Below are 23,837 nucleotides of genomic sequence, written 5' to 3' on the forward strand. Positions count from 1 at the left end.
TCTGTGAAATTTAAAATGATTCTTTTTTTGTCTTTAAGTTCATTATCACTGGGGTTCAGCGACCCATAACTTAATGGTGATTTACATTTGTCTGAGTGTTACGGCCCTAGCTGGGCCTCCTGAAACTGCCCTTGTGTGGGTGTGGTTTTTTTCTCCGCCTCCTCCTCTCCCTGCCCCTGCCTTCTCCCTTAGGACACACCTGCTGCTCATCTGCCCTCGTTTACCACCAATTACCCTCAGAGGTGATATCTATAAGCTGGAGGAGAGCAGTGTGGGTGTGGGAGAGGCTTCTGGTGGTTTTCCTCTGTGCTGGGCAGTGTGTGAGACTGGTCTAGGTGTGGAAAAGGCCTGCTGTGTGTGACCAGCCCCACCGTGTGTGGCTCTTTGTGAGTAGCTCTTAACTGAGCAGTAGTCTTCCTTAAGTGTCGGTGGCCTCCATTATTTTGTTTGGCCTTCCTAGTTATTGCTAATAGCAGCGTTGCTGTCTTTTTCTGTTGAAGCCTTATAGTTTTCTTTGTTGACGTGGTCGCCGTCTCTTTGGGTTGGCCTGTCTGATTTATCATTAAAGCAGCGTTGCTGTCTCTTTTTGTTGGTGCTGTTTATATGAATATTGAGTTAACTGATTATAATAAAGATATATTTTGTGTTAAATACCTCTGCCTGGCGTTCTTTTCATTTCAACCTGGATCCAACTGTTACTGTCCCCCACCCTCTTTGCCTAGTTTTCATGTGGGGACGTAACACTGAGTGTGAACTCCATCCTCTCCACTCTTTCCTGAACCACCAAATGCATTAGCTGGCTCCCTGGGGGCCTGTGATGTCATGGAAAAATGAAATGCATACTACTGCAGGACCACTGGAACCAGCTCGATTCTGTGCAGTTTGTCTCCAACGAGCGTCCTCTGCCCTGCTAATGACTTCATAATTATGTCATCACGTCAGGGAGCTAATTGCAACAGGGTTTATGTTGTGTGTCCAAAGTGAGCATCCAGGACTAAATGATGCTGACAGAGGATGTAAAGTAATAGTTCATTATCTAATAATAACCTTTAAACACTGTATGAAATCCTTGGAGAACATTGCATCACCATGCGATTAAAAAAAGAACACACTTTTTTTTGTAAATAGCAATAACAATATTTTTATTAAGTTGAAATAATATCAGATGCAGCAAACAAAGTTGTTGTTTTTTTTTCAAATCCAATGTGGTAATATTCAAATAATTACATTCAGCCAAAACAGGAAGAAAGTATTAAAAAGAAGAGGGAGGAAAAAAGAAAGAGAGAGAGAGATGATTTCAGTTCAGGAGGAGAGGTTGGGTTTGAGTGTTAGATGTGGGTGGATGTGGGTGGTGGTACATGCATCCCAGGTAGGATGTGGATGGGACAATACATTCATTTACAGTCATTTCCTCGTACCCTGTTAGCCCATAGTGCTGCGATGCCTCTCTCTGTTATATGGCTTTGCTCTCTGAACTCACACAAGCCTCCTCTCATTTCAGAGTGCACGCATCGCCATGTGCACCCAAACGCCCACCCCCGAGGATTTGTGGAACATTTTAATTAAAACAGCAGTGGCTAATGTGGGTTAAACATAGACCATCTCTGCCTGGGAAGATTCCACTCTCCGTGTTCCTGCAGCACTTTTCACGCTCTCTGTCTGTCTTGTGTTTGCAGCTCTCGTCCTGATATCCACAGGCGGGTGGGGCTGTGGCGCGGAGAGAAAGAGATCCGTCCCCAGGCCCTTCAGCTTTGCTCTAAAATGGTAAGTAGGTTATAAGGGGACAGGGGCACCAACGCCAACTGAATATTCATACACCCCCCCACCCCCCTCCCCTGCGTTGATACTGTCCAACAGATGTTTTGATGTCTTTTTATAGCGCTGGGTTCTCCCGTCACTATCACACACGTACACACAGAATCTGGAACACCTCTCTCTAATAAGTATCCAATGTCAGTGCTTGCCTGAAGCAACAAACGAAAACACACTGCCCAGAGACACACACACACACACACACACACACACACACACAAAGGAATATGTTTCATTGCAAAGACATCTGTCAGACTCAGAGACAGCAGGGTGGTCTTTTGTTAGTAGCCTACAAAATATTGTTCACTTCAAAACAGAGACCGTGGAAGTAAAAAAACTGTGAGGAGTTTTCTGGGACAGCCAACCTCGAAAGATGTCACTTAGAAAACGGGTGGTGGTGGTGGTGAGGAGAGGCAGTGGGGGGAGGGTAACTACAGAGTGAAGGGGAAAACGATAGACAGGAGAGACACGCATCTCCCGATCACCAGGCGGTTTTATAATCGCTAGCTAATTGCCTGTCGGCAAAGGTGGCACTCAGATGTCCTCTTAGTTACGTAATGAGACCCCTGTGGGGATGGATGGAGGGCGAGAGAGAGAATGGGGAGGGGGGGGAAGGGACAAAAGAAAGGTGGGAGAAGAGGAGACAGGAAATGACAGGACGGCTACAGCAGGATGGAAACGGGACACATTCATCAGGCTGTCTGTGTGCGTGTCAGTGGGAAATCTGCTATTTTTTACTTTTTATATGGACAAAACACTCCCAGGAGGACAGAAAAGATGAAGAAATCCAGAAAAATGCCACTTCTACACAGGAAAAGGTTAATGGCTGAAGTCTCTAATAATAAAACACACTTGTGTGGATCTGTGTGAGACAGAATAAGACAGCTGGGTGAATGAAAAATGCATCACCTTCAGTCTCACACACACACAGCCACACACAGATGGAAGGTGAGGACGCTCAGAGGCACACAAACACAGTGGTGGACAAAGTGAGAAGATAAATAGAGGAAAAAAGGAGGGGGTTTCAGGGTGGGGCGTGGACAATGGCACACTCGCGTCACGACACCCAGACAAAAGCACAACCTCGCTTTGCCAGCATCGCCCAGCTTTTAATGTCAACCAAAAGGACAATGACGCAAATGGGCCGGCTGTAACCTCCAGCTACAGCAGGCGGACACAGAGGAGACGCAACAGGCTCTTTGCTCTCGCCGTCCGACTCCAACTCAGGATTTTTACTCTGCTCTCACGCCTATTGTTTGTTTGTTTTTTTAGCAAAGGGGGGAAGGAGGCCAAGCTACGGCCTGAGTGACATCGTAGATTTGATTATGGCGATGATGATGAAACATGGGAGGTCAAATGAAAGGCACAGCTTCAATGGTTCCCCCTGAGTTGTCACAATCTTTTCAAATGCTCCTCCTCATATTCACATAGTTTTGATCAGAATTCAGACGATTTAGCTTTATCGCCACTTTTTGCTTAATTTTTTTTTCATTTTATGCACCTTTTGTTTTTTTTAATCTCCCACACTGGTAGAAGTCAAACCTCTGTCCAGCTCCCAGCTACACCAGACACTGTTTTAAAGGGAATTGCTGCATTGAAGGGATTTTGGAATGAATATACGGTGCAAGCTTAAAGTGCTTGCTGACATCTTACAATACAGACACACATACACACAATAACACACCCACACACCTGTGCAAAAACTTACAGAGTAGCACAGTGAGGCTTTTCTAAACAGTCGAACAAAATAAATTAAGGGATGTGGGGACTGATTCTGTGCTTTAATTATTTGTAGAAAATGAGTATGCGCACCGGGCTTTTTCTCACATACAATGCACACACACACACGAGCAGGCGGAGGATGAGAGCTGAGCGGTGTGATGCGAGCGGGGGCGGGATGCATCGATGCTCTGGTCCGATGGGATTTCCTGAGTTGTATGAATGACAGTCCCTCTGGGAGAACCTCAACAGGACTCCTGACGTCACAATGGAGACAGGAGATTCTGCAACGTGTCACATAAACATGCCCTTTTGCCAAGCATCGTAGAAAAAGAAGAGAAAGTCGAGAATAAAAGGCAAAGCTTTCCGAGAGTCAGCATGAGAGAAGAGAGCGAAGAGCGTTTTTGGAAAGAAAAAAAGGAGGAAGGGAGGGAAAAAAAACAAGCTCTTCACGAGGATCATGACAAATGGCGATAACAAACTGTATCACAGTATCCTCTTTTGAAATAATTTTTTTTTGTTCACATTTGAATGTTTTTTTTGTTTGTTTGTTTCCCAGTAGACTATATCACACAGTGATAACAAAGAAAAGGAGAAATCTACAGCCACGTTAGCTTCGTGCAAAAACCACATACACTGGCACGCCGCATAGGCGAAGAGATCAAAGCAAGACAACGCATACAAAAATATAGAAAAATCTCCAATGCAACTTATCGCTTCACAGAGGAAAAAACAAAAAAACATATCTGTCTGTTTAAGACTGCGTGGCTTCCTGCTGAACACCCACAGCCACTTCAGGACTGCCAAAATTCTTGTGTTTTCCCTGCAGGAATCCACAGAATCACTCAAAATATCCAGAAGCCAAAGCTGATCATTATGGCGGATGCCCATCATAATGACGTTTGGAATAATATGAACAACGACTGTCTGAGTGATAGAAAACTAGTACAATAAAAACATATCATTTCTGTCATATCATCTGTGACAAATTTGTTTGTTTGTTTGTTAGTTTTTTTTAACTTTGTTATTTTAAAATACATACTATGTCCTGTCACTTTGAAGACATTCCCAGCATTTGCTCATAATTGGTAGTGACAGGGATAAATAGTTTGGCATACTCAGCAAGCCATGCCCAAAAAGGATGCTATTTAGTCTCTTGCAAAGGAGGGGGGTTTGGGGGGAGGGAGGAAGGGCAGGTCCCAGGATGCAATGTCAACCTGCCCTCCTGTGGGAGACGCTGAGGTGGGAGGGGGGAGATGGGCAGGGAGGGAGGGGGGTTATACAGAACAGCTGAGATTACAAATCGTGCTCAAGACCGGGTCAGCCCAATGATTTCAGCACTTGCAAAAAACATGCAAATAGTAAGTCAGAGTTTTGGACTCTCAGTCATTCTGTGTGCCTCGGAGCGGCGTCTGTTTGCTTCACAGGTACAGAACAGAGCCGAAAACTGTGAGCGTCATACCCACGAGTCGGTCGCTGGGCTGCTTCAGCAAGTCCAGCACACTCGCCGCTTTCACATTGATAAGAAAAAGGATTGTTTGGACGCCTTCAAAGGAAAACTGACGGGAGACGTGGGATGAGGACAAAGCAGTTATGAGGAAATGCTGCAAGTAAGGCAAAGACGGATGATTTAATCGGTCCAAGGACAGAAAAAAACCCAACATGCTCAGAGGGTGACATTTTTCAGATGCCATGAAGGGGGCGAGGGAGTCTTTCAGAGGGTGTGGAGGGATTCAACACTGAGGCGAGAAGAGAGGAGTCACTGGTTGTTTGGCTCTCCTGCCCTCTCTTCTTCCTCCTCCTCCTCTTCGTCCTCCTCATCCAGAGAAACGACACCAGAGGAGGCCACGTCGGACACCCTCCTGCGAGGGTCGTAGTCGGGCGGGTATTCCACCCTGTTGCGCTCCGCCTCCACCTGGCACACGGTGCTGTCATAGTCCTTGCAGGGGGTGTCATCATCCTCACCTGGTGACAGGTACGTGTCAGAATAAGACACTGAGTAGCAAGGCGAGTCCTGACCCCCACAGGGCCTGATGCCCCGCCCTACCACTCCCAGGCTTTGGAAGCCACAGTCTCCCCCGCCAGGCCCGCTCTGCCCCACCCTCTGAAGTCGGGCAAGGAGCAGCTCCTCCCGTCCATGCAGCGCTGACAGGATCTTTGCAGCAAGCTCTGCGGCGTTGCTGTGGGAGTGGGTGCCGCGGTGGCCTCCCAGGTCGCGCAGCAGCGGGTGCTGCTCATCCAGGCTGCAGAGGCTGGAGCACAGGGTGTCAGGAGAGCCTGCCGTAGGGGAGGGCTCTCCACTGCCACCTCCCTCTACACCTCCACCTCGACTCTCGCAACAGGGGCTTCGGAAGCCGAGGTGTTGGCAAAGCTGACTGTGGATCAGGTCCTTCAAGTAGGGAGGATAAGATGGCACATCTAGAGGGAATGACACAGACTGTAAGCATGAAGTCCTGAAGGAAGAAGAACAGCGATAAGATAACATTTTCAGTTGGTTTTTGTTACTGACTGCAGAATCAAATCAATTTTTTTCCTCATTTAAAGGAACCCTATGGAGACGTTTACCACTAGAGGCACTCTGGAGCTATTGTAGTTTTGTCATTTTGTCATTAATTTTTATTTGTGTCTTAATTTTTTGTGTTTCTTTGTTTTAAAATATCATGATGACATACCATTAACTCTAGATTGAGAGTACACACTAAAATGGCAATAACGGTGGTGTTACGTCCTCAGGGTATGTAATAAATAATATGATTATATTATATTATATTATATTATATTATATTATATTATATTATATTATATTATATTATATTATATACTGAAACTAGAGGATAGAAGTAAAGTATTGATCTGTTTGTGCTAATATCGATCCAATACCAGTAGCAGCTTTAGTAACGATACTATCAATATTTGGCTCAATCCGCCCACTTCAACTAAATAAACTGCAACAAAAGTAACAAATAAATGCATAAATAAAATTAAAATGTTAAAACTAAGCACTGGGTATAATGGGATATAAACTGCTGCCCCGAGGTTTATTTTCTTGTCATTTATTCTAAATGCCACGCTCCCTGCCAACTTAAGTACTTTCAAAAACACAAGTTACAGTTTTGTATTAGACAACCAAAAAACAGTTTATAATTTGATACATTTAAGCACTGCAACTTTTCAATGACAATCACAGTAAGCTTTACTATAATCTCAGAGTAGAAAAATAATGAAATGAAGTTTAATTAACTATGAATTTACTCTCTATTAATTATTGTTTTTTTTATAAAGTGTTACGAAACACACATGCATTTTACTGAACATGTATTTATCTCCATAGAGTGCCTTTTAAACAAACTCATGTTTCAGAGTTTACTGCTAAAAAGACACAGGAAGTTAAAACACCAGCATTCTCATGTTAGAAGCTACTCAATGCACAGAGTTTAAAAATGTTAAAAAGTTACTCTTTAAATAAAGCCATGCAATGTCCTGCAAATATTTTTAGTAGAAATACGAACATGGCATTATAAGGATGACAAAATGTGATTTGAGTGGAATCACTGTGGAAGCAGCGGAGGTCGGGATCTATGCAACAGTAAAATGAAGAAGTCGGTTTCACAGTGTCACAAACTCAGATCACATTTCATGTAGAGCTGATTAATATCACAAACAGGTTTGCACATGTGGAGCTGTCTTCACTGAATGGTCTTTGCCCCGGGGTAAGAAAACATTGATGATCATATGAAGACATAGATGCAAGAATGAGGTGAACCTTATTAGCTGCAGTACGGGTTATTGGTGGTTCCGTGTAATCAAGATGAAAGCTGTGGTGAACACGAGCATGCACGTACACACTGCCTTGGTCAGATGCACTCTGTGTATTTATAACCTGCTCACACACCATCCTCACACAGACACTGTCTCTGCTGCAAAGGAAATGATATTAAACATGCAGGAGGGATATCAAATTGCACCAAGGAACCAAAAAAAATGTCTGGAGAGGATGAAAACTAGGGCACTGGGACAATGAAAGACACAGAGACAATGAAGGGGGGGAGTGAGGAAGAGGGTGTGTAACAGGGTATTAGGGAGGAAGGGCACAATATGAAGGAAGTAAATGTGATTTAGTGATTTAGTGTCTGTGTGGGTGCTTACCTGTGCTCTGTGTGGTGGGCTCATTCGCAGGCAGGTAGTCTTCATCATATGAGTCATCATTGGACTCGTCGCCATCCACGGAGGACCAGGCCCTCAGCTTAGCCTCTGCAATGGCAAACTGCTCCGCCACACCTGCAAACACACACGGACACGCATGAGCTACACATGCACACAAGCTATGACATGATTGGCATAGTAACAAGAAGGAGCAGCAAGGCAGTGAGCCTCCACGTCATGTAGCTGATTTTAATTGGCAGGTCTGACCGAGCAACAAAGCACACGGCGCAGAATAAGAAGGGACACAGACTGTTCTCCTTTTGCAGTAAATGCTGTTCGGCAGCCATTTAGCTCATGTACTTCAAACAGATGTCACAGAGTGTGTGACAGTGTTGTTATGCAGGTTGCATTCCTTCCAGTGCCGAGGAGACAGTGAGTTGGAAGAAGCACAAAGATGAGAGTCTAGCACTGGCTAAATGTGTTTGCCTCTCATAATAGCAGGAAAGATCCATTATTGATCAGCACTGACATTTTTATTGAAATGACAATGATATCATTTCTTTATAAAATTAGAAAATATGACACGCATGTCATGATGCATTTAATGCATACTCATGATGGCAGACGGCTGTACATGTGTGTGTGTGTGTGTGTGTGTGTGTGTGTGTGTGTTTGAGTTTGTTGTTGATGTGACTCAGCAAGTGCCAGAACCAGTAAGCTATAAGAACCAAGTGACCAGTCACCAGTTATCATCATCAGAAGCTGACCAATCAGAAAGCCCTTTCTCTGTTTTCCTCATCATGTCTCTGCCCACTCTCATCATACCTTTCTTACAAATGTCTTTCTTGATAAAACACTCTATCCACTCGCCTGCTCATGACTACTGTTCGATTGTCTTTCATAGTGCATACCTGCCCCTCTCTTCTTATTAGAATTTCTGTCTCCTTCGTCTCCATCACCTCATGTCTCTCTGACTCTCTTTCTCCCTGCTCAATGCTCAGTATTCGTGCGTTGTCTCCCACAGAGAAAGATCGATGATCTCATTCATCTTTCACTGTAACTTGGCCCTGAGCGTCCTCACAAACACTGGCACATGTACCAGCAATAGAAATAGTGTGGGCTGCTCTTTACTTGTCCTTTCAAAGTCTTTTTATAATTCCTTTAAGCAAGCATTAAATACAAGCTACAATAATAAAAGAACTTTAATAAGAAAAGTAAACATTTAGTTCAGATCAATAAAAATAGTATTTCACAAAATATCTATAAGGTAAAAAATACCTTATATGTGTTTAACTAAAAACAAAAATATAAAGTAAAATGAACTATAAGAAAACAAACTATAAATAAGTTAAAGAAAATGAGTACAAAATTATATAAAATATTATTCATTATTTATTCATAATGAGAATTATTAAATTTTATAATTACATTTATTATTAATTATCTAATTAATTATAATTTGTCTTTTGAAAATCTGAATATAATTCAAGATGCTAAAGTAAATTGACAACAGGAAAGTAAAACAAATTATTAATTATTAAATGTAGTTTAAAAACTACAATTTACATTCATTTGTAGCAAAATAGTGTAATGGAGGGTACCACAGGGTAGCATTACAATAGGTGAAGCACTTTACAACGTAGCATAGCACAGGGTAACGTAGCACAGAGTAACATAACGTAACAAGGATCAATAGCATAGTGTAAAATAACATAGTATAGCGTAGCATAGCATAGCATAACGTGCAATGTGTAGCGTGATAAAGCATAACATAACGGAATATAGCATAACAAAGAATAATAGCATAGAGCATAGCGTACATAGTATAGTATAGCGTAACCTGACATAGCATAACCTTTCATAATGTAACTTCACCTCGTTGGCGTAATATAAATCTGGCCATGCAGCTACAGTGCTGGCAGCAGAAACTGGTCTGGACTCACTGTAATGAACACATACATAGTTTGCCACATTCTTCAATGATATTATATGGGGCGATCGTGGCTCAAGAGTTGGGAGTTCACCTTGTAATCGGAAGGTTGCCGGTTCGAGCCCCGGCTTGGATAGTCTCGGTCGTTGTGTCCTTGGGCAAGACACTTCACCCGTTGCCTACTGATGGTGGTCAGAGGGCCCGGTGGCGCCAGTGTCCGGCAGCCTCGCCTCTGTCAGTGCGCCCCAGGGTGGCTGTGGCTACAATGTAGCTTGCCATCACCAGTGTGTGAATGTGTGTGTGAATGGGTGGATGACTGGATATGTAAAGCGCTTTGGGGTCCTTAGGGACTAGTAAGGCGCTATATAAATACAGGCCATTTACCATTTACCATATTCTAGGCACGTGTGAGTATGGAGATACTCTGCAGGATTACCTGCAAAGAATTCATGACTGTGTGCGTGTGTGTGTGTCTGAGCATGCTGGCAGAAGTCAGTCTATCGAAAGGACAACCCCAGCAGCTCTTTCAATTCTCAGCACGCCTCCTACACACATACACAGAAGTATATTCACAAACACCAGTGTGTTCTAGAGTAACTAGTTCAAATACGCACTAAGCCCACCAAATGCTCACTTAACACATTCGCACATGCCTGCTTAATGCATTAACACACTTGCTGACATTCACACAGTGTCTCCAGTCACCCACAGTAGCACCATAACAGACTACAAGGTGAAACTTGATAAACAAATAAAGAGAGTCAGCACAAGTGGCGGCTCCCTGAGATGAAGAGGAGTACAATGTGTAGTAATATCTCTCCAACAACTACCCCCACTGCTTCCAACTGTAATACAGAAACAAAGAAATGAATGAAATGATTTGAAGCTTTTATGTTTACATGCTGTTATCTACCGTTTAAAACAAAGCAAAAAAAACACTCTCTGGTATGTATTACAGTTAGCTGGCCAGGATCAACTAATACTATACAAATATAGTACTGTTTGAACTATATAAATAGTACAATATACAAAGAGTACAGGTTTAGTCCTGATAGTGTGTTGATCTTATGTATGGATATAATGCTTTTAGGTACCTCATCAATACACGTACACAAGACCATGAGATCACAAAGACAAGACGGATGAGTAAACAGTTAAAGAGGACAGAAAAAAAGAAGGCAGAACAGAGGAGGCACAGAAGAAAACCGCTCTGTTACGGTGCCACTAGCCGGGAGCAAAACCTTACTGTGCAAATTAACCTTGAGAGTCTGCATTGCAGGGAGCGAGCAAAAGAATAGAGGGAGAGTGGGCAGGAGGGGCAGGGTGAAAAAGATGGAAAAGAGGTAAGAGAAACAGAGGTCAGGGGGAGAAACATTTAAAGAACGGACAGCAAATAGGATAAGAGAATAAATACAGGGGACAAGAGTGAGTGAAAGAGTAGGCAAAGATGAAGTGAGTCAGGGAAAGAAAGAGGAGACAGATGAGCTGTGGTGAGTGCGCTCTCTCTCAGAGGAACATGAGAGGAGGAGGAGAGTTAAAGACAACAAATGCTAACATGTGATCAGTGTCTGGATATCTTACCTGACCAATGACATTTGAGCCTCCTTGTATTTACACCTGGTATTAATGAGTGTTCTTGTTGTCTCAGTTTTGCCTGCTTTGTGATTACATCTCAATATTCAAATTAGGAAGGCAGGTGTGACTGGCTGTGGAAAAACAATCAGGCTGTTCCAGGAAAGCTCTACTTACCTACTCGACATAAGGAAAATAACATCTTAACCGCGGTTATGTCATTAGAGTTATCTCAGCTCAGGCTAAACTCACTCTGCATTACAAACAGCTAAAGTGCACAAAACTGTAAGCTCTTGTGTTTTGATTCAACTTTTGGAAGTCAGGGAATTTATCGCCACATTGCCCGTCTCATTATACAGCAGTGCTGTGCAGTACTGCAGCTCTTTGTTGTTCATCTGATACCAAGTAAATATGGGAGCAGCATTGACAATACCAATACAGATACAGATACTTTTAACCTATAAAGGCAGCTTATATAGCGGAGAGCAATGTGTCAGTATTTATGAGCTCAAGCTTCACTAATTTGCACATTTTAAACACATTTTAATGACCACTAAATCACTGTGATTTACTGCAATTACTGTGATTAGTACACAACAAAGTACACCTGTCATTTTATCATGCATTTTGAAAATTAGTTTTTTTGGAGACCTTGAATGTTTACATTGGGTCAACGTCTGTTGTTTAAATGTGCAATAGGCTATAAAATAAAATAGATGTGACAGTTTAACGCAATTTCAGTGAACTACAAATTGCACTTGGAGGACAGAAGCAAAGTATTAATACTAACGTGCTAGTCGTGATCTGACACCAATACCTGTGTTGGTATCAATACTATTGTTTTTCAGATCAATCCGCTCACATCCACTGTACAGTGTGGCTGATTTAATCCTGTTTGAGATCCAGCCACAAACCACTCTTCTTTCACGTGTTGCAATCAGCAATTGGTGCCGCAATGATATTATTAACGTACGTAACTCAGGCAAGAGATTAATAATAATAATAATAATAATGGATACTTTATTGATCCCCATGGGGAAATTACTTGTTTTTCTCTGCATTTGACCCATTCACTCAGTGAAGCAGTGGGCAGCCCACTAAGCAGGCGCCCGGGGAGCAGTGTGTAGGGACGGTACCTTGCTCAGGGGTACCTCAGGGTAGCCGTTAAGTGGATTCGAACCGCCGACCTTCCGATCATGGGGCGACCACTTTACCTACTGAGCTATCCCTGCCTTTCCCCGTGTTTACCTGATCACACTAACAGTGACGATGTTGTGTTTGACACAGCATTAGATGGAAGTGCTGGGGTGGAGGTGGGTTGCAAAAGCGCTTGCACAGGATGTAGGCTGAAGCAGCTTAAATAGCTGTGACATCTGAGTACTAACCAGCCATCAGCTGATTGGGGTTGATGTTTCTGTGAACAGGTCTTGTTTAATGCTAAATTGTACCTGCAGTGATTTATTGAAGTTCATGAGCATGCAAAACTGATATGCCGTAAATATAGTCATCATGAGTTTGCTGTTAAATTAGCCTACATTTACTCTTATTATGGTTTCTTGTGTAACTAATGCTTCATCATGACGTTTTCATATGCCCTCTTGCCTTAAGTCATTGTTTCAGTTTGTTACCAGTGCCTATGTAAAAAACACTCTCTATAACTTTTTATAATACATTATAAGAAACACAAAATCTTACCAGCAGCAAAGCGTGCCTCCTGCTCTCCTTCAGTGAGGTCAGAATAGGAGTTGAAGTCTGATTCCAGGGCCGCTGTAGTGTCTATAGGCTTGCACCAGCCTTTCCACTCTATTAGATGGGCTACTCTGCCCTGTGCCATGGCTGTAGGCTTCGTCACATGGTCCTTGACCACCTGGGAAATACCTATATGCCAAATATCAAGGATTAGACTGCAACATGACCTCGCAACGATCAGGTGTTTTCACCATGTACGATATCATGCAGCACTCACCATGCAGGGAGGATCGTGCTAACGCAGCAATCTCTTGAATAGTGAGAGCTCTTCTTGATTTTGGTAACATTTCAATGGTGTCGTCAACATTCACCTGAAACGGCAGAAAAGAAAAGAAAAGAAAAAAAATAAGAGTGAGTGAAAACTCATACAGTAGCTCAGCGTGAATGTGAGCCAGCTCTGAATACATCCTGCTATGAGTCACAGGAGAAAACACAGTGCTGCCTTTTGATAGAGAAGGAACTCCTGGATTCAGAGTACAGAGTACTACTACAAGCCTTTGTGAACTGAAGAATTTTCTCTTTACACACTTTAATCTGTGTTTTAATGAGTTGCACGCTGCACACCACCAATAATGTACAGCAGTTACTCCAAAGCTGGACTGTGCTTATGTTTAACCGACTTATGTAGCACGCAATAGCAAGTTAAATGTCCTATTTAAGCACTCTGGATGAGCATAGTGTTTGTTGAAGGGATGAAACAGAAGTTGCAGAAAAATACTTGATGCTTGGTCGCACTCACGTTAGCTTTAGTGGTTTTGCCTGCTGGCTAATTAGCAAACTAATAGTTCAGGTAACTGAGAAGATGCTTCTACAATGGAGGATTTAGCTATGCGGCTGCAAGAACGGAGATGGTTGAGGAAATGGAGCATTTCTATGTGTTTCACTCATATTTATTTACAGATTATCTCCAAACAGCTGTTACCCAAGTGAATCCCTCCAGTGGCATCAACTCTGTCAGGTAGATTTTTATTTTTTTTGACATAGTTAAAATTCTGTCTGTTTAAATGTGTGTGTGTGTGTGTGTGTGTGTGTGTGTGTGTGTGTGTGTGTGTGTGTGTGTGTGTGTGTGTGTGTGTGTGTGTGTGTGTGTGTGTGTGTGTAGACAGGTAATTTCCCCATAGAGAATTAAGAGAACCAGACTGAAGACAAAAGGATGGTCCCCTTCCTCCCTCCACCCCGTCCTCAGTCAAATCTGTCTGCTCTGTAAACTCAAACCACAGAGGGAGTATCGGGTGTTGACAAGTTCCTTTGTCTGCTAACTTTTTACAGCACGACCTGTACTCACGTGGGAGCACGTCAGCAGCAAGGGCTGCGTGCTGAGCTAATGCTCCCACGTTGTTACTTGATATGGGTCAACACACTTGGCTGACTGAGCAATTTGATGATTTCTTTTGTAAAAGGCTGAAGAGGATCTCAACAGGTACAGGTTGTCTCCAATCCCACTGTGACTCACAATGGAGCTGTCTGATGCTCTAGTTTCAATCATCTAAAGGAACAGCACTGGACTACTTGACCTACTATGAAAGCCATATTTCCCTTCCTTGTTGCAGTGAGTCACCAGTCTATGCAGGGTGCATCTGATGTGCAACGAACACTGGTGATGAAGTTAGCTCAACACAGGAGCTTCACCCTGACCTTGTCGTGTCAAGTCCACTTAACCGCAACAAAACAGCAGTCTGAATAAATGAACAACAAAACTATCTGTCAGAGGGGCGCTGTCACGGCAGAGGGGATCCCACACTCAAGACGTGCTAATCCTCCTGTGTTGCAGAGCTGCTCACAGATCGGAGGGAGGATAATCCGGAGGAGACGTGATACATGGCGTCAAGGAGCTCTAGAATAACATATGATGTTGGGCTTAAATTGGAAATCAGAAACGACCCACAGCTAAATATCTTATTTGCTTTCAAACAGCTGCTCTGAGAAAGTCTAACATGGGAGGATTTTATAAATCATTGGAGAAAATCCATCTCAAGAACTCATGTCTAACCCTGCCTCATGAATCTAAACTTCATTTCACAGCTTGTTTTTTTTCAGTGGAATATTCCATGATGATTTCAGGGGGATATCACTACCCCAACACAATGCGCTTTTTCTTATTCTGATAAAGAACACATGCTTTTGAAAAACATGGGTACAAGCTCTCTGCTTGAGCATGATCATGCTGACTGCCGACTCTGCTCCTCCACCGACTCTCTCCCTCCCTGCTCTCCCACTGCCCCACTGAACAGCAGAGTGAACACGAAGACATGAACCGTACTCAGAGCAGACAGGGTGCTCAAGACTGCTGTGCAGAATCTTTATTCAGTGCAACGTAGCACACATTTATATACCTCAGATATTTTAAATACAACTGACTGAGTTTTAATGTCAAAATCCTTCATTTTAAAGTTTCATGTCTGCAGGTCAGTGTACTGGCTACTGTAAGAACAACAGTGCAAATACGCACGTACACACATCACATCAGAATCCATAAAACCTCATGGTCTACTGATTGCCAGCAGCAAAGAGGCTGCTCAGGTTCACCTTTGGCTTTTAAATCATTGGTTAAGTGCTGTCTGTGTGAGCCGTGGCCTGGAGACAGCACAGAGAAAAATGCAGCGGACTCATCAGAGCAACTTGCATTATCAGTGCCTCTTTAACTGCATCACCTGAAAGCCTGCACACTGAGATAAAAGCATACTGTGAGGTTTGATTCCTTTGTTTTTATTTAGTTTTTTCTTATTAAATTTTTTACAAAGATTGTCACTCCATTAAAAAAAAAAAGTAGCCGTTGCCATACATATATCGAATAACTGCCACCAAAGTACATTTGCTAACACAATTTTTTTCAATCTATTTGAAATAATGGTGCCATCTGTGATTGTCTGATTTACCAGTGGAGAATCCTGTGCTCTTATTTTGAAAGTTCTGTTGCTGTTAAACCAGCTCTTCTTGTCCTGCTGGGCTTGTTATTGCGGTGGCCCTGGATATCTTTCAGCTCCTCCGTCAGGATCTGGGATTCCAACTCCACCATCTTGGACTGCAGTTTGTGAAAGGAGTTCTTCTTTGCCTGTGCTGAGAGCTGGAGGACCACTCTTACCAGAACCTGCAGCAGGTCTAAAAGTGGTTCACAGGGCAGAACTAGGGCTACCGCTGACAGCTGCAGTACAAGATGGTGGAATTGAACCCATTATCTGTCACAAAATACTTGGGAATTCAATTTTTTGCAGAGGAGAGCCTTACAAATGGTATTGTTTATTCACCACAAATAGAATCTAAATCTGTGGGGAAACACTGGAATGTGCTGCATTTGCTATTGTACCTGTGATTAAGAACCTAAAGTGGATTATTAGGCTTACCTGTTTCACTGGTCTGCAGTGACACAGCCACAGAATAACATAAAACAATGCCCCAGGTTTTCCAATAAGCCTGGCAGAGAAGCATTTTACAGCCATAGCTTCTGTTTTATGGGCTAATTGAGGTCACGTCACAGCAGAAATCTAACTTGTACCATTGTACTGGCCAACTGAGTCAATTACCCTGTTCTTGTTTACCAAATGTCAACCCCTTCTTCTGCCACCCATACATGACAAAAAAAAGTTGAGAATTCAAGCCCTCAGAGCTGTTAGTGGAACAGAGCGCTGTGGCTTCTGCTTCCACTTGTGGAAAAGAACCTGAATATTTTGACACGCCACGTTTCTACCGTCTTCCTCTTTTCTCACCCTCTCTCTGTCTGTTAACTTTTCCACAATGGGAACATTTCTATGGCAACCAGTCACCGTGGAACAATTCCTCCCGGCGTGTCTGCGTGCGTGATTCACCAATGATGTCACACACTCAGAACACCAACCGACAGCCAGATTAGAGACTCTCACACTTGGCGTCCTGCTTTCTTTTTACAGTAGACGCTGTAGCATTAAATAGAAATGTAGGATGCTGAAGCAGGGTCCGTTAAATGTGAAGCATTAGAGCACTTCCTCTGTAATATAGATGTGTTGAGCTCAGCAGTCCAGCCAAGCTGTCTCTCACAGTCTCCAATGTTCAATATCAGGCCTGCCCATGAAGAGCGAGAGGCTGCATTTCGTAATGGATCACTTAGATGCCGCTAATCAGTGCCTGGCTGGCTCTATGCGACACATCTTATTCACACCCAGATGGTATCCACTGACAAAACTGGGCAAGGTGGATTCATCATCACTCTTGTCATCTCTCAGCCAATTATGAGCCTGCTAACTCTCACTGCTGTTGCATTAAGTAGCTTGCTGTAGCTGAACCCCTTCTTCGTTCCTTATAGGAATCTTTTAAATAGGTCAAAGCATCGGGGTCACATAGATTAGTAGATTCACATTCAAGATGATATTTGCAAAACTTCTCAGAGAGAGCCGCTGGACTCACCCAAATTCCACTTACCTCCTTTTTTTAAAATATATGCCTGCCACACAAGGGCATCCCCCAAGGCTTTTTAGTTCTGCGAGAGAGCATGTCAAGCCGTGAGTCCACCTGTATTTTCAATTGTCAGATCAGAAATACAGATTAAAATGTGCAAATGTGTTCATCTTGGCTTGGGAATTCGAATGAACATCCAGGCAGATGCTCCAGTTGGGCATATGCGGAGCAACAGCGCTCTCAGTGTACTAGCTCTCGTGTGCAGAGTGAGGGACCTTGCACGTCACTGAGATTTCATTTAAAATTCCTAATTTGAAAGAAGTAGCCACTAATTACCCTGAATGGCTTGTAAAATCAGTTGAAAACCAGCTGGTTAGTATCAGCAACAGCTAAAAAGGAGAAAAGAAGCCCAGGTTGAAATGCACATTACAGACTTGGGTGGCTTGATTAATAAGGTAATTATCAGAGCAGGAAAGGTTGAGGAAATCATTTTCCGCTTCATGTGGGGAGATGCAGCCATATCTGATAGTTGCTTCTGCAGGTTATAATCCACCAGTTTACTTAAAACGTGGCCCAGACCATACGTGTTCAGCCACAATTGTGCTGCCAGAGGTGAGCCTTTTAAGGCAGAAGATAAAAGAATAACACGTGAACTTTTGCAGCAGCCTGCCCTTTCACCCTGTTAACAATCTGCATCAGATAACATGACTGCCTGTTAGAACAGAAATAACAAATCAGCGCGAGAAGAGAGGAGATTACTGAAATACTTAATGTCAAATTTACCACCGCTACATCTTGCATGACTACATCCAAAGTAAATACAGGACCAGTACTGCTGATAGCAACACTGATACTGATAGCTTTAGTTTATGAAAGCAGCATATATAGGGGGAACAGTGTGACATTATTTATGAGATGAATCATCATTAATTTGCAAATTCCGAACACATTTTAACGACCGCTAAATCACTGTGATTGTGATTACTTTCCATAATAATAAATTAACAAGACAACTTTCAGCTTTCAGTGTATTTTGAAACTGGATTTTTGGAGACCTGGAGAGTAATGTGCCATCTCTACAGCCCTTTGGGGTTGTTTAAATGTAATATAGGCGAAATGACAGTAAACACAAAAAGATACAGTGCACGTCTGAGGTATATTTTTCCATTTCAGTCCTACTTTGTTAGTATCAGTCTGATACCAATGCCAGTACTGGTATCAATACTGTGGATATTTGGACAAATTAGGGTGAGATCCTGCTTCTGTGCACACTAGTTCACTGTTATGATTCACTGGCAGACTTGAGCCATTGTTTCTTACACCTGTGAAAATGGTCTATAATAATCTTATTATTGTCAATGCAGAACCACTTTCCAAAAGAAATTAAGGTGCCGATAAAAGCTTTTGAATCTAATTAAACACATAGGCTACATGTCCATTTTGTAGAGTAGGCCTGGTCTCTTTAAACGGCGCTGCACCCTGCTGCTACTACATTTAATGTGACATTGTCTTCATTTGAATCGCCATTAGTGCCCATTAGAAAGCACTCAGAACTGTGTTTAAATGTCTAACGTGAACTCTAGCCGAGCTATCCAACAGAAGACACTGCACGGGGTCGTTATGTCACAAAAAACTTTTTTTTTCTATGATAAAGAGAGAATTAAGGGCACCTCGCTGAAGTCCAGTGCGCCCAAAGGTGCTGTCAGTATCAGCCTGCGCGCCAAGGAGGTCCGCGTGCTCCCCAGGAGCGCTAGGTCAGACAGGGAGCTTGCCGCGCTCCAGTCCACGCGCAACGAACCGTCAACCGCCACTGTCAGGAGGAAGAGAGCCACGTGAGGATTATATCAAATGAACATGTCAGAAAACAACTCCACGCCGCATTCTTGCTCCGTAAAGCGTTGAATAGCGACATAAATAATAAGCAAAAATGTGACACTATGACAAAGGCCACAGTAACGTGGCAATAAAGTGTAATTAATGATTCGTAACGTGCTTTTTTTGTCTTCTTAGTGCACTGGAGTTTTAAGGCTTAAGCTAACCTTGTGTGTTTCAAAGTTTCAATCACCATGCCAACGTCATGCCTCCAGAGGGACCACAGGTCGGGCGCTCAGGGGTGATGACCGTATAAGGTAATGTGGTGTTCGCGTCTCACTAACTTTGCTTTTGTTTGTTTTATCGGAAAAAAATTTAAACACCGAATTTCCCTTTAACTACCAAATTCCTAAACACGCTGCAGTAAATACAATAAAATAAAATTGAAATAACGACCAGTTTTAAAAAGTAATAACAATAAACCCGAATGTTAAATAGTACAAATTTAAATTGAGGCCTTAAAGGCGTATTTACTGTAAGTGCTTTCCTCCTTATGTAATGTATACAAGTGTTGGGCTTCTTTATTGCAGCGCATTCTGAGGCTATAGTAAGATAACAAGAGGCGGGCGGTGCATACATTTCCATGCACTTAAAGCCATGCTATGCCATGCACACGTACGGTTCTGGCGGCAGCTCGGGCCTGTTAGATGTTTCATAAAGTCGGGTCTACTTTTTCGGATGAACTGAAGCAGAGAACATAAAAAATGAAATTGATCAAATTAAAAACTAAAAAAGCAGGAACCAAGGAGCGTGTCTTCTCGTTTGTTTTGTTTCGCTTTTAAAACATATTTTTTTACGTCAGCCGGCTACGTCACGAACAAACAGAGGCAAGGCTCCGACTACGTGAAGGGCAAATGTCACCAAGCAACCTTCTGGTTGCAAACGTCACGGAACCGCCCGCAGACACGTGACTGTCCGCTTGATTGGGCGCGTTTAACCTTTCCATCATCTTCCCCTCTCCGTGACCTCACAGACAGAGAGTGTGTGTATGGGGGGGGGGCATGTAGGACCAAAGGTGCTCGTGTGCACGCGGCGCTGCGGAACATTTCAGCACCAGGACAGCTCCCCCCAACTTTGCATCGCTCAGCGTCTGCGTCCACGTGCACGCCCCCAGCCCACTCCAATCTCTCCAAATCAGTTCTGCACAAACGCGATTAGGAGGCGGGCCTTTAAATGTCAGTGCCCAGCTCATCTTTCCGACCCTTCGCTGCAGGGGAGGCGTTTCTAGTTACTGCCCGTGAAAAGAACAACTCGCTCGATTAGTCGCCAGCGCCCATCTCAAATATTGAATCCGATATCAGTCACCGGACTTCAGCAGTTTAGCGCCCCGAGCTCATGTTGCCCACCTGCTGAATTCAATATGCGCTGTTTAATTGGGTGTGATGAGATCGGATGCCCGATCGGGGGGAGGAGGGTGGGGGTGTATTGTATCGCTGAATCTAGGCCATCTTTAGTCGATGCGAGTATTGTTCAGAGGAGTGGAAGATGCGCACGTGCGTGTGTTCTGTGTAGTTTTCAATTGAGTTCCAGACGGTCATTTGAGCCTGCGTGGAAAGCTGTGCACCCTCACTCTTTTGCATTTGACATACACATGACAGCAACGAATCACCGGAAAGCCGCTCGGCGCCTGAAACCGAGCCCCGCACGCTGAGATGTTTGTTGATCAGCTTTGCTGGCCTTTAAACCCGCACGGTTGGTTTGAGCGACATTGCACAGACACTCACAAATGCGTTTTGCTTTCAAGCTTGCATTGGGCACGTCGCGCGTGTCAGATCAAGGCTGCGGTTTAAGTCGTGGCTGTGGATCAGAAATGCATGGAAGAAAAAACAGATCCACAGACACTGGTGATAAGGACGTTTACGGTCTAAAGTTTTTGGACCACTTAAAGCCCATGCGCACTTCTTACCTTACATTTATACTGCGAGACAGCCTTTTCTCTAACAATACAGCCTCAGGTATCAGTAGATTTCTATTAGAGTTTTAAAATACCACAGATAATAAAGTAACTAAAGCTTTAAATTAATGATGTAAACAGACTAACATATAAATACATGTAACTCACATTAACACTGTACGTGACTGTACCACGTTACATTCCACCACTGGAAGCACTAGTCCTCTCAGTGCTTCCGTGAAGTGGGCACTGGAAGATTAAGAGCATTTCGGCCTTTAGAAGCTCACGTTTGGAGCACGGCCATGACTGCGGGTAAGGTGGATGGGACTGGGGTCTGAATGAAAGGAAAGAGCACAGGTGATGTAGGTTAGGGTGAAGAATAAGACTAAAAACATGTGGCGCATTTCTTATGAGGGGGGCTCACCGTTCTCCTCCGCGTGGGCCTAATTTGCTCTTTTTTAATCTTAATTAATCTTCTTCCCTTGACTGTGATCTATCTAAAAGGCAGCCTCAAGCAGTGTCTCCTCTCCCCCGTCACAGCAAACGAGCGCTGCAGTCTCGGCTTTTATTTGTATTTATCTGTTAATTGTGCTCCTAGGTCTCTGCTCGCACTCGGTCTCCTTCCTTCTCCTTCTCTCTCTCCCTCTCTTCCACCGTACTTTCCGTTGTCGTGGAAACTGTAGAAAGAGAGACCTCGACCGTGCATCTTTCCCTCTCTTTCTCTTCGCCTCTCTGGTGTCTTCGGGCTCTCTGACAGACTTATGAGCCCATCAACACAATTAGGTCAAGACCGGTGTGATGTCACACACGTTTATCCACAGTGTGAATGTGAGATGTGAGAGGCAAACAGGTGGCTGCTGCCTTAGCTGCACTCTTTGCTGGATGTGCGGGAACACCGTACCTGTGTGAAGGGTAATGGGACCGGAGAGGGGGGGGGGAGCATGTCATGTCAGTACGCACTCCGCGACAAGTAGACAAGGGGACATCAAATGACGGGGGGGGGGGTGACCATTTCCACTGCTAATCATCTGAGTGCAGCAGATGAAAGAAAGCGGGGTTTAAACGGCTTTTTGTAACATCTGAATCACGAGGAGGAAAAACAACCACCGCGTCTGTTTACGTGTGGAGAATCGAGATCGATCAAGAATCGATGGTTGGATAGGTGGTGGGTTCGGATTTAAATTAATGGCTACAGAGTGGGAAACCCAGTTGGATAAATACACAAAGGTGGTGGCGGGCTGGAGGGCATCAGAGGTCGGGGGCACAGAGAACCGGGGGGCCCTGGGCAGCATTTAGCCGCCAGGCGAGCGGATGGGAGACACTTGCGGCAAAGGTGTAAACAAGCGTGAGAGCAGAATAGATGTGGAGGAAACAGGGAGCTTGTTTCTTGGCAACAAGCAAATGACCCGCCGCTGCATATGTGCCCCAAGATGGACTGATCCTGAGTTCCTTTCTTTCTTTAGAGAGAAATTTTGACTTTAATACCAAGAAGAAAATCACCCTGATTCCAGTAAACAAGCTGCCTTTTAAATCAAGAATTTTTCTTCAAGGTGGCGTGTGCGATCGCATGTATTCAAGAGAAAAGAAAAGCCATCCTACCTTACAACTGAACTGGCTCAGCGCGGTCAGAACCATCTTGTCCAGATGATACTTTGGATCAGAGGAAATTAAAGTTAAATTAAAAAGAAACGCCGTTTCTTCCTCGATGGTGTCAAGAGCACCTCTGCTTGTCTTCTCTATCTCTGACTGGCGTGCTCACCCAAAAGCTTCTTGCAACTCTCGTAGCATCGCGATGTTTAGGCTGCAGATTCTAGCCCCCCACCCCCCATCCAAAACACACACACACACACACACACACACACACACACACACACACACACACACACACACACACACACAGAAACGCAGTCCTGCGCTCACACGCGCCATTAACCTCTGATAGAGTTGAAATTCCAGCCATGTAAAGCGCTCTTTGTGCACACTGAAGCTCCTTTACTGGCGTGCATATGACTCAGCAGCAATATTATATGCCTCCGCGACTCGGGCACAGCATGCTGTGCGTATACAAGCACCGCACCGGTCGGAAATTCGCTCTGTACCTGCGAGAGGCTGCAGCAAAAACATAAGCGTAAGAAAAAACAAATAAAAATAATAAGCAGGCTTCATTCAGCGTGCTTTCTTTTTCTCTTTCTTTGTTTTTTGAATGAAAGCAAATTCAAAATCTTTCTTACCAACTGGCGCTTTGGAGCTGATACAGCCCATATTTGCAGCTTCATGTAGAACCGCAAGCTATTACATGTGTTCCCCCCTAACAGTCGCGGAGCGTACCTCACTTATCTCTGACTCTCCTCCTTCGGAGGCTCCGCTGGGTTCCGGTACGAGGCGGCAGCGCACTGCTGTGCTCACACCGCTGCAGCGACGCCGAGGGCGGGGGGGAGTCCGGCCATCACTTCCTCTCCCTGCTTTCACTTTCTTCTGTTTTTAACCTGCTTCAAATCCACACACATAAAGTCTTTGTGCAGCTTTGCTGTTGCTTTCTTCTTTTCCTTCTTCTTCTTCTTCTTTATCACTTGAGTCTCTTAGACGAGCTCTACGTCACCTGTCGCAGGGTCGGGTCCTGAGGTTCAGCACCACAGAGGGCGGACAGCGCTCTGTCTGGGGGCAGCGGCATGGGTTTCAGTCCCAGCCCGGCAGCTGTGAGGGTCGAGTTCTCTCGGCTCGGTCACTGCCACGCCACGCTGTCAAAACAGATTCCCGCGCGTCACAGAACGAACCTTG

The 23,837-nt window shown here is 44.0% G+C and overlaps 1 protein-coding gene across 3 annotated transcripts; it reads right to left on the reverse strand.

Moving 5' to 3' along the window:
* Positions 1-1,155: 1,155 nt before the first annotated feature.
* Positions 1,156-23,837, reverse strand: fam131ab (family with sequence similarity 131 member Ab). 3 transcript variants are annotated; one of them, XM_085380720.1, is made up of 6 exons: positions 23,388-23,837; positions 18,964-19,103; positions 13,143-13,236; positions 12,872-13,054; positions 7,678-7,809; positions 1,156-5,949 (listed from the first exon to the last, which is right to left on the reverse strand). In XM_085380720.1, the coding sequence occupies exons 3-6, from the start codon at positions 13,210-13,212 to the stop codon at positions 5,291-5,293; spliced, it is 1,044 nt and encodes a 347-aa protein (XP_085236846.1). In that variant the 5' UTR covers positions 13,213-13,236; positions 18,964-19,103; positions 23,388-23,837; the 3' UTR covers positions 1,156-5,290. The 3 variants fall into 3 exon arrangements, with proteins under 3 accessions (XP_085236846.1, XP_085236847.1, XP_085236845.1); XM_085380721.1 differs by lacking the exon at positions 18,964-19,103; XM_085380719.1 differs by lacking the exons at positions 18,964-19,103; positions 23,388-23,837 and adding an exon at positions 22,659-22,804.

Source organism: Rhamphochromis longiceps, linkage group LG14, assembly GCF_057381845.1.
Source record: "Rhamphochromis longiceps isolate RC_006_pf linkage group LG14, R_longiceps_female_GT1.1, whole genome shotgun sequence".
Taxonomy (NCBI): Eukaryota; Metazoa; Chordata; class Actinopteri; order Cichliformes; family Cichlidae; genus Rhamphochromis; species Rhamphochromis longiceps.

What these genes read in the sequence shown, in the direction of transcription:
- fam131ab (XM_085380719.1), bottom strand. Translation starts at nt 22,694, where the DNA reads ATGGTTCTGACCGCGCTGAGCCAGTTCAGTTGTAAG. An exon ending in TGAGCCAGTTCAGTTGTAAG is followed by an intron (nt 13,237 to 22,658) that starts GTAGGATGGCTT and finishes CTGCCGTTTCAG; the next exon opens with GTGAATGTTGACGACACCAT. An exon ending in GGAGGCACGCTTTGCTGCTG is followed by an intron (nt 7,810 to 12,871) that starts GTAAGATTTTGT and finishes GTGTGTTTGCAG; the next exon opens with GTGTGGCGGAGCAGTTTGCC.